The following is a 19,342-nucleotide window of genomic DNA, read 5'->3' on the forward strand; positions in this document are numbered from 1 at the left end:
CACACTATCCACAAAAGGCGTATGGTCCATGCACCTGTGTAAATCTTTAGGGACATGCAGCTGGTTCTGCTCGGATGGGTTTCAGTAAAGTATATAGTGTAGTTGTACAACACAGGGCCTAGACAACTAACACCCACTGGTCCAGGAGCCGTGCTCTCATGTACAATTCTGTAATTCACATATTCTATAGTATCACAAGCTTATGTTTATCTTGCTGCAGTATTGTAAAAGCAAAGCTGACGTGATGTGCGCAACAAAATATTACAACTGTTCAATTTGGGTTTAAACTCCCAACTCACTCGCTTATTCATATTAAGTGCTACTTATGAGATCAGGTCTATTTTTTTACCACCAGATAATAATGCTTTTATTCCTGTGCTACATCTATCGGATTTTAAAGATAACAGCATGTTAAGATAATATATATTGCGATACTGAATCTTGTGGTAGACTGCACCAATGCAAAACAGCACTACAAGATAGTGGTTGCAGTGTATTGTGCAAGTGGTATGTTCTACAATGTACTTTTGTCAACACGGAATATGTACTACAATTTCTTTAAGAATGATTAAGATGCACCAATAAACAGGCATTTGTAACAAATTTGTGTTCTTATCTGTTCAGATAATTATTAGATCCTTATCACTACATAATACCTGTATGGAGTTAGTCCATCTTTCAGACCAGTTTTCAAGATATATCGAGTCTCTTGGACAGAGTGATCTGATAAGGTTTTCTCTTATCATTACTTTGAAGCAGGTGTAAGCGTGGTCTATTTATCCAAGGCACCCAAAGTAACTTTGCAGGTTGCTTCCCTTAGTGATGCCAGTATCAGCTGGTCATGGTTCCTAATCTAAACTTTGCCCTGAATGTTACCCTTAGTTGGTCAGCCCCAATACTGTGCCCGATACATTTCTCCACAGGGGTTAACTTCTACGACCTGCATCCCTTTGGCTTTCCTTCCACAATAAGCTGACACTGTTCAATGCAGAGTAAAACCTGCCTGTTTCCTTTGGCTTAATTTATGCCCTTTGTTGCAACCTTATTCTGATTTAAGTCAAACGTACACAACAATCATTCGATGATTGGGACCATTACCAAACTGGAATCCCTGGACTCTGTCGTCTGTTTCAGCTATATAATGGCGGTCTGTAAATAATTGGGTCTGCATCAGGCAATCCTATGATGATACCATGAGCTACGATCCACACCTCAGGGGTATGTTGACACGCAATCAACAAGTCACCATGTCTGACCACCCATCTATTCCGTCACCTCTAAAGACCATCATAGGATGCTGGGAACCTATTCTAACCCGGAATCCCCATGAGGGTAGATATAACTGGCGGTCATTAGTATTGTGAAGATCATGTAACTGAGTCTAATGTGATGTTTTACATTTTTGTTTTTACTTTGAACCTGATGGGGTTTGGGAGGGATTCAACAGGCCTACAACATTAGCATCCAGTGACATACATCACAATAATATCCCAAGGTAACCTGAAACATTGCTGAAACATTCATATCCATAGTAAATCCTCGATCCATCTTGATGCCAAGGACAGAGTAAGCTGTGATAATGGTTGTGTAAGAAAAGACAAACTTTGATTAAACTGGGAAGTCTTTATTTCTCAAATATAATGATGATATTCCTGATCTACCACTCTCCAGCATACATGAAGCTCTCCACTGAAAGCCAATCGGGACTAGGATTCCAGGGTTACAACAGATCAACGAACAATCTTCATGGCAGCTTCCACAATAGATGACACTTGGGATGGAAAGAGCATCTATAACCAGTGCTTCAATTGGTTCAAGTTCATGTATACCCACCACAAAAATAATACCTAGCATTGCATTTATCCACAAGATAGATCTCTATAAGCATCTCATAGCATTGAACGAACAGTCGGATATGTAAGTTCAGGAAAAATGTGCTGGCTCTATACATTGGCTTTCTGTTCCAAAGGTAATCAGTGAAGCTGGAAATTAACATTTGCCCAAGACTTGAAAACTTGGTGTTACAAGTAACAAATAGGCCAGTCTACATTTTAGCGGAGAGGTAATTCTGGAAAGTGGATTATAGAGTCGAGGTCTACTCCAAAAATGATGCTATGACTACCTTCCCAAGTGGCAGCTAGGTGCTGCTGTGAGCGTGCTGGGATGTGGTGGAGAGACAGGCAGGCAGGCAGGCAGAGGTCATCTCAAGCTGCTGATCAAACACCCTGCTACACCGCATGTCAACATCTACAAACTTAACACAATGTTAATGAGAAACCTTAATGGTTACAATAAGAACAAGGGAATAATTGCAACATTTCGGTAGTTTTAGTTTGGTTTAAACACGGAATGCCACACATAATCAGTAGAGAACAGCATAGCATTTCTTAGGTTTCAAAATTAACAACCTGAGTGGTTACAGTGGTTAGAATGGTTTATCGGTCAGTTGGAAAGGTTTTGACATTCTATATAAACAAAGCAGATTTGGGTGTATCAACAGTTAAATAGACTAGACATATATACATGCTCATTTCTATGACGGTCAAAACAAAATCTGGATAAAACATCATCCTGGCAGATATGAACAAATCATCAGGGCTGTTTTCTACTGCCGGCAAATAACAGACCAGTAGCCTAAGTCAGTTCAATAAAACACTGAAGCATTATTTACAAACTTTACCTTAATACATCCCAACTCTTGCACCAAACCAATTGTAATGTTTCCATGGGCGAGTCTGATAAAATTTGGAATGCCCAACAGCAATAACAACCCTGAATGAGAGATTCAGTTGGCAAGCTCTTTGTGCTCAACACAATTAATGTCTTGGTTGTACAATATCACCAACAAAAAGGGATAACAAGTTCCTTGAGCAAATAAATGTTCCTGATATAGTCAATTCTGTATGCAATCACACTGCTGTTATTCAGGAAATAAAGAGTCTGTGGTGGACATATTTCACTACATGTAAAACATTTGGTAACACGTAACTTAAATATTACCACAGACTTGGAGTAAAGCTTTGGTACAATACGTAAAGCATCTTATTTGGCAGAAAACTTAACTGGAATAAACATAGCAACTGCTTATTTTAAATCAATAAATGTGTGATGAAATGGGACCAAAGGTCTGGGACAATTAAACGTGATGGTATATGTACAGAAACATTTGATTTCTACAAGACTTTGTTTTTCAGTCTGAAGTCCCTTTACCAGGATTTTCCAAATTATTTGAAAATCTCAGATGACTTGAGGCTTGGTTGCTTCAATCCTTACAATTACTTCTTTTAAGATCTCATACATCTTAGGACATACTTATTTTAATGTTATGAGATCCATTAAGAGAGATGTGACATAATATGGTGGAGCTATTCCTTATTTGTTCTGTCTTATATTTCTAAAGTGAACTGAACCTACAGATCTGTCAATGCTAGTGATATGTAATATAGATGTGTTCTACAAAGCTAACTTTCTCACAAAAACTTGATGTTTTCACGAACAAAACTCAATTCATACAAAATAATGACAGGTAGAAAGATGATAAAATATTACAAAGCACATAAGTTAAAAGTTAGCAATCTCACCATTACAATACTAACTCAACAAGTGTTATGCTTCAAACTGACAAATACACTGAAACTTAAAGTTCCATACTTAACGTCAATGTTAAAATACAAAATTGTGGTAAGGTCAGTTTCTTCAGGAGTAGATATGTATCACAAAGAGGTCTAGCTAGTTACAACTGGTGAATCTGGATGTAATGATACAAAATCATTAGACAGAGAAGGGTCACGCACATCTGTTCTATTTACAATGAACATGTGCAAACTTGACACTTGGGTAGCCAAAGGCAGGGAAACAGATGAAACAAACAATTATCTTATCAACACCAATTCCAAGCAATCATAAGAGGACACTGTTTCACGCTGACCACCGATGGTCGCAAGCACAGACCAAGAACACATTTACACTAGAATAGGAGCCAAACAGGTAGTACAAATATGAGGAAATATTTAACTGCTCAAAGGTCAGTGTACAGAACATGTCACTCGCCAGATATCAGCTGCTACTTATGTTCAGATCTAGATATAATGCCCAATGTTAATAAACATACGGGACCAAAAAAAAGGAACAGATCTTTGGCAGTCTAAAGTTGATAAACCTATGCTATGTCTTTTTTTTTAATGTTAAGCAGGTGTTTAGTCATGTTGTGACAACTGTATACGTCCAGTAAGAGAATCATTGCTTACTTAGGCAAATTATTATTTCAATAATGGTATTGCAATAGATTTAAAAAAAACTCGACTATCTGAACATCTATAAAACATGAATACTCTAATAAAACAGTTAGAAATATAAAAATAAGAGTATACACAACAGTGTCCTGAACATTTGTCTTAAAATTTGGAACAACTCAAATCACTGAACATTACAGTCAACGCATAGAGCGAAGTCCATCAAGCTGGCATCATGGTTCTCAGCACATGGCGGCTTTAGCAAGAGAAGCGGACAGGTCAGCGTAGATCCGAGATGTTTGTCTTTGAGCCAAACACAGTCACCAGCTGATCATCGTAGTTGTCAATGTTGCGTTTCATCACATCCATACATGGACCCAACAGGCGCTCAAAGGCTCCAACATCCAGCACTGAAATAAATGAAGTTTTATTTTATCTAATGAACATGGATCACTGAGCAACCACCACTTATCTACCAAGCACATCATGGACGACAAGATTTAAGAAAAACACATATTGAGTCAACTTACAATTCCAAAACTCTTAAACATGTTATATACTCAACAAATTAAGGTTTCCTGCAAATGACAAACTACAGTTTTTCATTCATGATTTGTTTGTTTGTTTGTTGTTTAATTAACGCCAGACTCAGAAATATTCCAGCTATATGACAGTGGTCTGTATATAATCGATTTCGGACCAGACAATCCAGTGATTGACATCATGAGCATCGATCCCTGCAATTAGCATACAATGACATGCATCAATCAAATCAGCAAGCCGGACCACCCAACCCTGTCAGTCACCACTTTAGACAAGCATAGTCGCCTTTTATGGCAAGCATGGGTCGCTGAAGACCTAATTTATCCTAGATCTTCACAGGTAGCTGCATGAAATGAAGAACATGGGCTAAAATTTGAAAATATGCAATGAAATGTTTTTCCTGCAGTTTAAAAAAAATAAAAAATGTTCTTGTTTACACAAGGAAAGGCAATAGATCAAGACAAATATATGGGTTTGTTGTCGTATGTTTCTATGAACAGGATGCTTACACATTGTATATATTTTCTTATTCCTAGTGTAATGCTATATCAAGATAAAGGCAAACAGAGTTACCTCCCTTCATCTACAATACTGCAAGCTAGCAATAGTTTCTCTTATGCAACATGACAGGTTACCAGTAATATTTGCATCACAACTTCAAGAACGTTCTTCCAGCAGTGCTCTGAACATAATTTCCTGATAACAATTTATTCTACACTACATCAGGACGACTGTACCAAAGACTAACCTGCACACTTGGTTTTACCCATAGAGTACGCTGACGCTGCTCGTGGCTTGTGTGTGACGAGGGCAAGCTCTGAAACATATAGTGTTAGGATACAGAATACATTTACAAAACAGTATACATTATCATGTTGTAGATGCATCTCTTAACAAGGGGTTCAAAACAAGTATACAGGTCTGTTGACTAACCTAACTTGACCCCTTGACTTGATACATGCTTAAATGCAAACTATGTCATTCAAACACTGTGTCTACTTGTTCTTTCAAACAAAATTCCTTTGACAGTCCTGTTTCTTATTTCACCTCAATGTGTATAAGTAGAAAGGTGAAAGGTAAAATAAGGTCTAACATCGAGTTCAAGATTATTGCACTTATATTACTATGCGCATGCACATGTTTTTTTTGTGTGAATGTATGTGTGTGTGGAGAGGGCGCTTGTACGAGTCCGGACTAATTTCAAAGCGCTAGCAAACTGAGATACCATGCTGCAGTTTAACATTGATACCCCACTCAGTATACTGACAGTGACATTGCACTGACCACTGTCCAGTCCTTGTTTTATCCTCTTAATGACAAGTGCCAGGTAGGGTAACAAGAAGTACCATCTTTTTACATCTTTCGCTATGATGCAGCTGAGGAACGAACCACCGACTTTCAACTCTCCAGGACAGACGCTCTTTCCACTAGGCCACAGAGGTGGTCGTGTATACGTAGAAGTAGTTGAGACAGGGGTTAACACTACTTGAACTGTATTTTAGTTATTGTCATTGTTTGTCAGCTTAATTTGGAGGTAAACCTGGAAGTGACACAGGTCAAAAACGTCATATTGTCACTGATGACATAATTCAACACCTTTGCATGTACCATATTCTGTCACTGTCATAACCTCACTTTCAATATTAAAATGAAATGTTTTTGCAACAGCCATATTGCTTAGCATATATCGTGACCAGCTCATACCTACGAACATTCATAAGTTCAATGCATTTATTTGTGGCTGGGATCAGAACTTGTGTTTGTGGACCCAGGTAAAAATAACTCACTGACTTGTGAAGAAATAATTTTATAATAATTGACCAACAATGATAAAATTTGACAATGATACATATAAAAATGGCTGTGTTATGGTAAAAAATATCAGTTTCAATATGTCCAATGTGGTGGCCATGTTTAAAATCATATAGGAATGCTGTGTGCAGTTACCTGAGTTACCATAGCTGGGATCATTCATACAAGGTTTCATCTCCACAAGTCTTTTAGTTTCAGAGATGTCGGAAATGTAGTGACACCAGAAAAACGACGGTACACGAATGCCAAAGGTGGTAGTTGGATTAAATATCAAAATATGCCTAAAAAGTAGGTTATATGTTATTCTGAAAACCACATACTTGCTGCCTATCAAATTCAGACTGATACAAATGGCTGAGTAATGGCCCAAAATGATATTTTCAACAAGGCTGCCATGGCGACCAAGTTTAAAATCTGATCTAAATTCTCTGACCACTGTTTAGAGACACCATAGCTGGGGCCATTCATACAAAGTTTCACCTCTACAAGACTTCTACTTGTAGTTCCAAAGGTGATTAAAAAAAGCAAAAGTTAATGATTGAACAAACAGACAAACACCACACTCAACTAAAGAGTAATAATTGCTTTAGTAATTACCTCCAAAGTAGTCTCCTTTTCGGCATCGGGTTAGCTCAATTTCTTTTCCATTTTCGTCACTCTATAAACAGATACTTACAAAATGATGGCATGACAAAGAAACTTCCTGATGAAACCTTCATACCTTTGGAAATTGAACACATAACACTGATCATATAATTAAAACATAAGATATTAAGTTACGTTTCCATGTAAACGAAATATTGAAGAGTAGTCATTCATTAAACATGTTTTCAAATTTGAATAAATGATTAAATTTTATCCTTACTGACAATTCAAAGGTAATCTTATGAATAGTTCATAAAACCAGAAAGTAACTACTTTATTAATACTGTATACTATACAGTGTATAGGCAGAAGCAAACCATTGCAGACGGTACTACAAATAGTTATTTAGGAATGCAGGTCGTCAATAACTACATAAAAGCATAATATGTACAGAGAATGAAATTATTGTGAAAAACAGCATGAAAACGTGCATAAAGCAAAACTTAGTTAGAAAGACACAAATCACACAAGTTGGGTGCATTCTTTACCACACAAACATTCCTGCTCATTCCAAAACCAATAACAGAAATAACAACTTAATCGAAATAGTGGTTGTGATGTGTGAAGGAAATGAAAATATTTAAACTACAGAAACATCCTTCCAGCATGGAGAGACAGGCACATCCTAATCAGTGTAATCTTAGCAAACATAGAGGGAGTATTAAATTTCAATCAAATTCAACTAAAGTATACAACTATATTACCAACTCATAGAAAAAGAGATAAATATTTTACTGATCTTAACTACATGAACTATGCTGAGATATTAAGAAAGACTAAGGTTTAATGGTAAGATGCTAAAAGACACAGCTGAAGAGCTACGGCGATAAGACTAAGGTTTAATGGTAAGATGCTAAAAGACACAGCTGAAGAGCTACGGTGATAAGACTCAAACGGGGGTTTAATAACAACACAGAGATCGACTGATGTTAATGTGGATTGTACCTCAAGGGGTGTGGCGATCTCAATGCTATCATCCTACATGAACAAAATGAGTTTAGTCTTTTAGTAAACATGTTAAACAATGTAAGTCAACATTCATAGATGCATGTATGTTATGTAATTACTGGGAAAGAAACATCATTAATATGGTTTGCACGCCATTTCAGTCTGTGCCAAAAACTTTTGAGTCTACTAGCCTAAATAATGCTCTTAGTATCCAGGTATCATTATCAGCTGAATATTCTTAAGGATTTGTATAACACACTTTCCAATTAATCACTCTTAGAACATGATGGATCTTATTATGACTCCAGTCACTGGATCAATGTGCACTCAATTTTCATTCTCAGCTCTCTTGGGAGTATACAACCCAAGCAGCCTGTGATGCGGTAACCAGTCACATTACCATCTTTTCCTACCAGGTACCCATCCAGGTACCAACAGATGCATATTTTGAACAGAGTCACTTGCCTGTGGAGACACTTCATGTGCTTACAGCTACATGTGCTTCAGTGTTGGGCAGGACTAAGCCCTAGAAACTCTAAGGAGTCAAGCTGCAGAACAGCGAAACCGACGCTGCTTAACTTCACCTTACTGTGAGATGTGTGCTGTACACAGGACCACGTGCAACCATATGGACTATTATTACCTGGGTTTACTAGACCAAACAGAATTTTACTAGACTCAGGCTTCAGACTAGTGGCTAAAGTCACAGACTGGTTTCATTGAACATATCAGATTAAAACAATCAAAATAAGTTGACAGCATGCCTGTACTGTATCAAAACATTATGATTACATATTCTACAAAAGTATCTACAAGCTAAAGGAAAACATGGCTATTTGGGAGATTCATCGGTATACATCACATCCTTAAACTCATTAAACATGAGAATAATCGGTTCACCACTCGAAACCACTCAATAAACATGATCACCATCTGAAGCATTTTCAAATAAGATGTCAAAGTTATAATTGTTATTATTTCAATAAATGAAAAAAGCTATGTATCTCACCTGGCTAATTGATATCTACTCAACTCACTACATTAACACTTTGACTCGAATATTGGAATGTTTTGGTAAAGCTTCGAACAAATTCAAATACTATTCATAGAAATTGCAGCCATTTGAAATTCTAACTATCAGGTAACAGTTGCTCTCAATTTAGATGTACCAATATTCACATCTACTAGGGATGAGTGTGTCAGAGGTTTACAATAAGTACAATATTTTGCAATGCACAAGGTCGTATTGTGACACATATCACAATATATTGTATAATTTTAAATATTGAATTAGCGCACTCCAGATAAACTGCAATATTTGGTGCAACAATTTTGCCATTCATTTGTTTTAGACCGTAGTGCTTCCACACTTCGGCTTTGCCTTTCACATTTTAATCAACTGACCACACCACCATCTTGGTGCCCCGGATGTTGATGACGTATGTGTTCGAATGCGCATGCACATAAGGGAGGTAACTGAGAATTAACCTCTATCTTTGGGAAGTTGCGTTTTTGAATCAAGTGCATAACATAAACACATGAAAAATATTGCTATCACCCAACAGCGTTAGAAATTGGCACTAGTCCTGTAGTCCTTGCCAAACTGTGTGTGTGTGTGTGTGTGTGTGTGTGTGTGTGTGTGTGTGTACATATATATATATACTACTAAAAAAAAGAAAACATAGACCCTATTTTCTCATCTGATTTGTCCTTGCTTAATGTTAACATGAATCATTTCTCATTTCCGAGTTTGAATCCATTGCCACGTTTACCAATCGCCAAAAGGCAACCACGTCTGTTTTATCAATAAGGGCATGAGGGACAATCGGTAAAGAATTTCATTCGTATTTTTTTGCAAGTGCACCATGTTCACCATTACCAATATTAAAGCTATGGGGTCTGCCTGCTTTAGTGACAGTTTAAAGATGTGAATTCTGATGTGAATTTATGGCTTGACATACGGAGACGCAGCAAAATAATGCAATTGGGCATTTAACAATCATGGCGTGTCACAATTGGCGGCTGTTTGGCACTTAAATGTGTCCCAGAGCACAACAGTGATTTCTACAACATGGAGCAACACATGATCGGCCTTGTTCTGGAAGACCACATGTCACCACACCCGCACAGGACAGATATTTACGGAACAGGTTTGTTACAGCAACTTCTACCACACCTGCAGTACCTTGACTCCAGAGAATCTCTGATAAAACCATCAGGAACCACCTGCGTGATGCTGGTATATGTTCAAGGAGACCAGCGCCAGGACCCATCCTTACAGAACGTCATCACCAATTAAGCAGACAGTGGTGTTTAAACCAACTCAACTGGCCATTACAGAGAAGGAGAACTGTCGTTTTCAGTGATGAATCACAGTTTCTGCTCAGACGTCCTGACGGAAGATCATGTGTTTACAGACACTGCCATGAATGGTATACTCCAAACAGCGAGCATGAAGTGGACAGATTTGGTAGTGGGAGTGTTATGGTATGGGCGGGCTTCTCGTACAGCAGGAGAACAGATCTCATCCAGGTTCAAGGCAATCTCGCAGCATGACATTACTGTGATGAAATCATCATACCTCACGTCACTCCATTCATGAACTGTCAAAACGTCATTTACCAACATAACAATGCTAGACCCCTTACCACAAGATTAACCACAGGTTTCCTGGCACAGAACAACATCCAGGTTCTTCTTTGGCCATCAAGATCACCAGATCTCAACCCGATTGAACACTAATGGGATAAACTGGATCAATGTGTGCAACGACGCCATCCCCAGATGCAGACCTTACCAGCTTTATTTTTGGCTTTGTTTGATGAATATCAGAACATTCCAAGACCTGTTATCCGGAATCTGATTCAGTCTATGGGAAGACGATGCCAGACAATCATTAATGCTAATGCTGGTCATAACCGTTACTGACATTCTTTGGCCTTGACCTTTCTTCTGTCTTCATGTGTCATTTGTTGTACACCGCCTCTTCCCTTTATGATCTCAACATGTGTAACAGTTGTCACACAAATGTAGTGGCAGTCTCAATTTTTACAAGAGAGGCCTGGATTTGTGTTCCCAAGGTTTCTTGAACAAATTATCACTGAACTACATTTGTTTATCTTCCCATCAACAGTGTCTTTTGAGAAGTTCAATATTTAGGCCTTTTAAAAAGTAAAGTTATTTAGAAAATCAAAAATGGCTTCCTTGAACTTGAACAATATGAAACCTTAAAACATGTTAGATCGTAATATGTTTTGGGGCCAGGTGAGCTAACAAGCTATTTCAAATCATCCTGTACATTTTAACATATTTTTCAATCATTGATCATGGGCACTTATTATCTATGATGTTTCGAGTTTGTCATTGTCTTATTGAGTGTCAATCACATGAGCATCACTAATTTGTCATGCAACTAATCATCTGAACCACACACACAAGATGCAAATTTTCTGAAATTCATTATGTCATTTCAAACGATCATTAAGAAGACAAACTAAACTGAGAGCCAACAATATTGTTTTGAATGTTTCTACCAAATGCCTCACCATATTACAAAAAAGTCCAGTTTGAACATTTGCATCATATGGATCTTTGTAAACCCATAGACACGGATACCCAAGTGAGTACACAACATCCTAGTTTTCTATTCCAACTACAACATGTCTACAGTGGGGAGTATATAACTAGTCTAGTTGGTACAATGTATGCATGATGTACTGGTTGGAACAGTGGTGGCAAAACAATACAAAGAAAAGTTGACAGGATTAGTGAACTTTTCAACACCACTAGAAATAACCACAATAATAACTACAAATTTCTGTAACTATCAGAAAAAAACTAAAAGAATTGTGTGCAAATGCGCAGCAAAACCAAAGTCTGTTTTCTAAAACATCTGATAAATGAAGGAACTGAAGCTGGTATGAACTATTTCGGAGTGAGATCTGGCTACGGAATCTGCTGAATAGGACAAAGCTAATGAAAAGGAGAGGTGGTGAAAGGGACAGGAAGTTCACCTTGTTCAGTGCTGCTATTCGGACTTCCCCCTCCTCGATGAAGTACATGCAGTCTGCATCATCTCCCTGAAACAAAAACGAGTTTGGTTTGATAACAGTAATCAAACTTAAAAAGTTAAAATATTCAAGATTCAGGGGATCTATTGACCAATTTTCATTTGATAGTTTTGATTTGATGGTGCTCACAACATTGCATAATAATGCACCAGTAAAACAAGAAAAACAGGTGCTAAAGTTATGGAAAAGGTTCAAGTTCCTGAAAAATTACCATATCTCACTCCCATTTCCACATGAAGTAATAACTGTTTTTTGTCTGAACATAAGAAAAATTTCTCTAATACTAATATCACAGTGAAGTAATACTGGCAGTATTTGACAGATGTATCGTGATATTTGAATGCATGAATAAAATCAGTATTGATTCCTCTTATTGAATACTAAATCATTCACTGTAAATATGCTGATCAACCATAGGAAATCATTTTTTACACAACAAATGGAAAATAATTTCATTCCTGCCCAACAGATCAACTAACAAATTATCTCCTAAATGCCATCTCAACCAAACTGAATATTTAGAAGTTAGAGCTCAGGCAATACTCAAAAAACACTCAATATCATACAAATTCATAAGTTATATTAACACCGCATCAAGCAAACTAAGTCAGCAAGCACACAGCTCCCTGCTAACGTCCTCACTATTCACACCACCAAAATGTCACGTTATGACTGCTTTGATCAATAAATCTGCAATCGAACAACAGCACAGCCTCATAAGAAGTGGCAAGTATTTGAAAGCAGGGTTTAGACAGCAGAGACATTGCCTCACATCCAATGGCTGCATGTGACATGACGCAGGTCGGGAAATCAATCTGTATGTTCTTACTGGGCCCCTACTCTCTAATCAAGATGAAGGAGCCCACACAACACACAGAGTTGTCAACTTGATCAATATGCAATGTAATGTTGTGCAATGCAACAGCTTCCCAAATACTGTGGCATTGACAGAATAGGGACATTTTTAGATATTCAAATTATATCTTTTTCTTATTCACTTTGAATATGAATTAACTCTGCATAAAAACATGACATCTGGAAGAAAACTCATTACTGTGGATGTTACAATTTAGAAACTTCACTTTCAATTGTAGATAATGACTTTGATTTTTATTGCAACTGCTGATGATTAATGAAATAGAAATGAACATTCACACATGTAAGTAATGATCTAAGTGTTAATCTATGCATAGATTTATCATGATAAAATTTCACTGGTATTTCAGGGCAATGTAGACATTTCTACAAGCAAACCAGGAGCAATGATCATATACAGTAAGTAACCATAGTAACCATAAAGTAGTAATTCTTGAACATGTTGAATGATTAACGGTCAGTCTGTCAAAGTGCCAGGAATTCTCCATGTCCTAAGCTCTCTGAAGGCATTAAATGGATAAGTCGGAGGTAGTCTGCAATTACAAAATAATCTGTATCCTTGACAACCAGAAGAATGTCAATGTTATATATACATCTCACTACTGCAACTTTTCCGTAGATGTATTGCAAAACCTGGCCCTAAGCAAATTGACATCAGGATATGATGAAATGTTGAACCGTCATATGACACACTGAGTAACAGCATCAAATGAGACATAACTGTATGGAATACTTGTAGTTCTTAAGCACTCTGTGAAAACAAAATCATATCTAGAAGTGAATAATGATATATTCAGTCATGATACCAGTACATTCTTACAGCACCAGGTTGTACCCCATTGTCTGTAGCAAGCTCAATAATTTGAACACCTACCTGTTTGATGATTAGGCTTCCGTTTTCGAAGGTTTTGGAATGAAGAGCATCAGCAACATTCATCCTCTCGTAGGACTGCAAATAAATATATTTTCTGACTTATTTATCAAGAAGTATTCCTGTTGCCTCTGACCGGGAATACAAGGTGATAAATCAACCCCTTTATTCGGCAATGATCCCACAAGAACATGATAAAAGAAATACATTTGTAAAATGAATACTTTTCAGTATCTGACATAACCACTGGTCCATTAATCCCAATCTAGTAAATCTTCTAAAGAATCAGTGGAATGAATGATTATTTCTCCAAATGAAAATCTTGTGCAAACTGACAATCAGCAACCTATACAACTCTGGTACATTATATATCTAATTTTCTTTACATTAATTATCATTGAAATCTACTGATCCTTTCACAGAATGTAAATATTGTTTTCATTTATTGGTTGAAACCAGTAGATATTTATTTCTGTTGGTCATAAGGACTACTAACAAACTCCAATAAGTGTCAAACAGTGTGTTTCCTAGTTGAGCAGTTGGAACAGCTGTAATCAAACATAAATTGTGATTGCAGACCAGTTATAATTTCTGTTAGCTCTCATTTACTTCCCTGTGTACTTTGATATATATGCTTTGATTGCTTTCAGACTGGTTGTGCAAATATGAGACAAAAGGCTACTGATAATGTTCAATCTGGCATCAAAAAGTAATTTGACTCGCGACAAAATATCACACTGAAAAAAAAACACTTTCATAATATGAAACCTGTCTACGTCCAACCAAAGTAGCATGTTAACTTCTGAAGTACATGTATATGTTACAGTCAATGTAAAAATTCAGTCAATGTGTAAAATGATTGAAATTTTCACTTAGGCAATTTACAAAATGCCTACATATTTCAGTAATTTTACAATTATTTTTCCATTTATGTTATTATGATAAAAAATTCCAAACATTTTGATATTGATCACCTAGTGATAGAATTAGAGGAAAACGAAAGTCAATGTTTATTTTGTTTATTCTGTGGCTTCATATACTAGCACAAGTAGTCTATTGTGATGAAATTCAGAATCAGAATCATAATAACATAAATCTAAGAATAATTGTAAAATTACTGAAATATGTAGGCGTTTTATAAATTGCCTATGTGAAACGTTCAGTCCTTTTACACACTGACTGTAACATAATGAACTGTACTGTGTCCATGTAAACAGTCAATGTGTAAAATGACTGAATGTTTTGTCAAGAAGACTATGTATGGTATGCATATAAAGTCTTCTTGACAAAACATTTTAGGATTGAACATTACAATAAACAGCACGATTAGAAAGTGAAAGGTTGAAAATGGAGCATGGGTACAAATTGAATTTGTTCAATAAACATGATAAACTTATCCAGCTGATGAAATTTTCTCTAATATCAATGTCTGCTCATGTAGATATCCTGGTGAGAATTCAAAGTCTGTCATAAAGAACTTCTACTTTAATGTTCACCAAATACGTAGGAACAACAGAGCAAGTTATTTATCAACTCAAAAAAACATGTACCATAACACAGGATATACCATGAGTGGGTGGGTGAGTTGGACGCAATGCCTCTTTGAACAGAACTTCAGATCATAGCTATGCATGGGTATTGTGCCAACAAACAAATCATAGTATCATAATCAAGTCAATTTTTGATTGGAACAAATAAATCCTGGCATGACTAAGGGACACAATTTAAACCACTGAGCCATTGGTGCACCAGAAAAACAATGACTTTGTGTTCTCATTGAAGGTAAAATTTCATGAATTCTTTGGGTTCACTAGCCTCATAATTCTACGAATACCAAAATATTATTTTGAGTCCAATTGTATTGATGAGGAGGATAAAAGGTCCCACCTACCTCTAGTGATTTGAGCAGTGGTACAGTCTCTAAAAGAGATTCATACATTTTCCTCTTGTTGTATGCATTTTTCAATACTATCCTTCGGAACGTTACCCGATCCTGTAATAGAGGGTAAATATTTCATCAGAAAAACAGTTCAGTATACAATACAGGTATAACAATGTTATCAAGCACACCAGGACCTGTTACTACAGGGGCACTTCACTACAAAATGCACAAATTACATCCCTGATTCTAGTAACATAATAAATACATACACAAATATCACATAATGGTGCATCAATACAGTCAAGTCTCATTAATCCGACACTCACTAATCTGACAATCGGCTTTATCCGACACTAATGATGAGAACCGATGAAATCAGTGCTATTTAGACCCATAAATCTGACAGTCTTGCACTCCGACACACCTAATTTGCAACGAATGATACAAGTTCTCGCTACCGCTGAGGATATCCTATTACAGGTCAAGCAGAACGACCTTTCACGATCTTTGACCGACCAATGAAATGACTGACAGGAAGTCGACATTAGCCACTACGAGAGCAGCTTTCTTAAGCACAAGTCAAGTTTCAAACTGCTGACTTCCAGACTTCAGTCATACAGTCCATAACAGTAGTTTTGTGTAAAGCTTTAGACGTTGCATGATTAGAAAACACATTCCGCTAACAATGTAACATGACAATATGAATATTTCTTTTTCCTTTTTTTTTTTCATTACAACGTGTTTGAATCGTTATCTATCATGTAGTTGTCCAATTTTCGATCACAAACGTTGATACTACTTAATTTTGTTTATCCGACATACTCGTTCATCTGACATAATCATATGCAACAATCCATGTCGGATAAACGGGACTTGACTGTACATGACAACTCATGTAAATATTTAGAACACTAACAACATACGTGTACCCTGAAGTACCACTACTTTCCACCCGTGAAGATCCAGGTTAGAACTGGTCTTCAGTAACCCATGCTTGCCGTAAAAGGAGACTATACTTGTTGCAAGAGGCGACTAACAGGAACGGGTGGTCAGGCTCACTGACTTGGTTGATGCATATCATTGAATCCCAACTGCGTAGATTGATTCTCATTATGTCAATCACTGGATTGTCTGGTCCATACTTGATTATTTACAGACCACCGCCATACAGTTCGAATACTGCTGAGTGTGGCGTTACAAAAACAAACAAACAACCACTTGTTTCATACTGAATCAAAGCATAACATATTTTCATATATTTTTATCATGGAGATGTCATATGACCTTTCCTATCTCAATCTAAGTAATGATTAATAATTTATTAATGACATTTTAGGAAAGAACAAGCCTGCTACAGAAGTGTATATCATATAGATCTTACCATTGCCCATAGTGTTCCTGGTGTTGTGGCAATGATTGTGGCTGCCCGTGGCATGTTGTACATGAGTGCAAGCTCTCCAAAGCTTCCCTTATTATCGTAAGCTCCTACTTTTTTTGGTTTACCATCTATTTCTACATAAATATCATACAATCCACTGCAAAAAAAGAAAAAAAGATCATTATTGCACAACATACTAGTGGTATAATCATGTTGATTATTGATGCAACAATCTATGGTATCACAATTATCCATGGCCCCATGACATTGAATATATTAATAGAAAGTTAAACATCCAACAAATAACATTGATGACACACTAAACTATTTTGAGAATTGAAAGACATAATACAGGGATTTATCTAGGCTCTAAAACTAACCATTTTTAAATCAAATTTGGAATTTGTAAGGTTTATCATCAGTTTCATATAGTCGTTCATTTAGATTTTCTTACAATGCATCCAATGTAGTATGGTCAAACCAGATCACATACACAAAGCTATAAAATATTAAGTTATCATTAATGATAACCTGAACTGAGATATCTTTCATGGAAATTTTTAGCAACATTTGATGCAGACATGGGACTGAAGGCTCTTTGAATGCCTAAATAAGTCCCTGTGTAACACATATTCAAATAATACGATACAAATAGCATCATCATTAACGTTTCCTGTTTTATTCAAACTACACCTTAATTGAAGAGATATGTGACATATGTGTGAATATTCATTCAGAAAAGCAGCGTTAAACCCAACTCAGACACTCATTCACTCAGAACATGCTTATAGCATGTATAGTTATATCAGAAGTACCTCCCTAACATCTGATGAGGCTGGGACAAAGAGGCGTATTAGGTGTTATCACCATATTGAATAATACAGGGGTCTACATTATGAAAGGTAAAGGCAGAGTTTCAGATCAATTCATTTTGTAGGACATCATCACAATGTTATAGAGATATTTTTCAAATTTGGTAATTAAACAAGAATGTCCCATCAAGAGTAGATAAAATCTGAAAGTGTCCCATTGCCATTTCAAATGATGGAAAGGTACTCTCTATACTATTGAAATAGTTATACCACCCACTATCGCACTAATATCACAAAGCTGCCCCCACACCGTCACCCCTACAAGACTTACACTGCCTGAAGTGACCCTACATCTCGACAATGTAAAAAACCTTTTCAGTTACTAAAGAAAACATTTTTCAACTTTTCGACTCAAAGTCTTATAAATTGTGAAGTGCCAAATGTCTCTTACAATAAAGTACTCTAAAGGCAAATAACACTATGGTATAGGGACTTAAAAGAGACATTACTACCATAATATATGACCCATGTGGCAACATAAACTATCATTATCATGATAATAAAATATGTATTATGTGTATTGCAAAACAAACATCCATTCATCAATCAAAAAGCCAACATGGTGTCAGCCATTGCATGAATCTGTGCAATGCCATTCTTCCTTTAACACAGACAGGCTCCATTTCTCAGCTTTTGAATATATTTCACTGCAAGAACAGTCTGTAATTTGGGCAAACTTCATTTCTTTACAAAGGTAATAACCATGATAACTTGCCACAATAAAATAAATGAATAAGCTGTCAGATGTAAGAATCAGATGTTTGCCTACAATAAGATTATGCTATGACTCAGAAATCTCCGGCTGCGAAAAAAAAAAAATCACTGATAACATGAGCCTCTGGTTGTCTGTTGAATAATAACAGGCTACAGTACAATGAAATGTTCTATGCAAAGGGCCCAATCATGCTCGGCTGACTCCACTGTGATGGGAAAATATGTAGATTGAAGGACACTTACATACCTAAACTGTTCAGTCAGACAGTCAGAACTATGACCATGATGACACATATTAATAATATGAACAAAGTCACAAAACAACGCCCAACAGAATAAATCCTACTGGGCAATACACATGTTATTCACATCTTTGCTCTGTTGTTGGTATTACCTGTCTATAACATAAAAATTGTCACCGTCATCATGCTGATCTATTACATGTTCGTCCGGGACCACCTGTAACATAAGAAAGAACAGTCACTTACAGACACATTAT

General features: G+C 36.6%; 1 protein-coding gene across 2 annotated transcripts in view; it reads right to left on the reverse strand.

The window, feature by feature from the left end:
• Positions 1-1,608: 1,608 nt before the first annotated feature.
• The window catches only part of LOC124121292 (cAMP-dependent protein kinase type II regulatory subunit-like), a 35,611-nt gene continuing 17,877 nt past the window's right edge, over positions 1,609-19,342 (reverse strand). The window contains exons 6-14 of one of the 2 annotated variants that reach the window (XM_046484276.2): positions 19,238-19,302; positions 17,261-17,414; positions 15,889-15,990; positions 14,001-14,075; positions 12,194-12,259; positions 8,178-8,210; positions 7,185-7,245; positions 5,524-5,592; positions 1,609-4,642 (exon numbers count right to left, since the gene is read on the reverse strand). In XM_046484276.2, coding sequence (XP_046340232.1) covers positions 4,512-4,642; positions 5,524-5,592; positions 7,185-7,245; positions 8,178-8,210; positions 12,194-12,259; positions 14,001-14,075; positions 15,889-15,990; positions 17,261-17,414; positions 19,238-19,302 — 756 coding nt within the window. In that variant the 3' untranslated portion in view covers positions 1,609-4,511. The remainder of the gene's footprint in view (positions 4,643-5,523; positions 5,593-7,184; positions 7,246-8,177; positions 8,211-12,193; positions 12,260-14,000; positions 14,076-15,888; positions 15,991-17,260; positions 17,415-19,237; positions 19,303-19,342) is intronic. The other variant, XM_046484283.2, reaches the window with a different exon arrangement.

Source organism: Haliotis rufescens, unplaced genomic scaffold, assembly GCF_023055435.1.
Source record: "Haliotis rufescens isolate VD_foot unplaced genomic scaffold, xgHalRufe1.0.p SCAF_16, whole genome shotgun sequence".
Classification (NCBI taxonomy): Eukaryota; Metazoa; Mollusca; class Gastropoda; order Lepetellida; family Haliotidae; genus Haliotis; species Haliotis rufescens.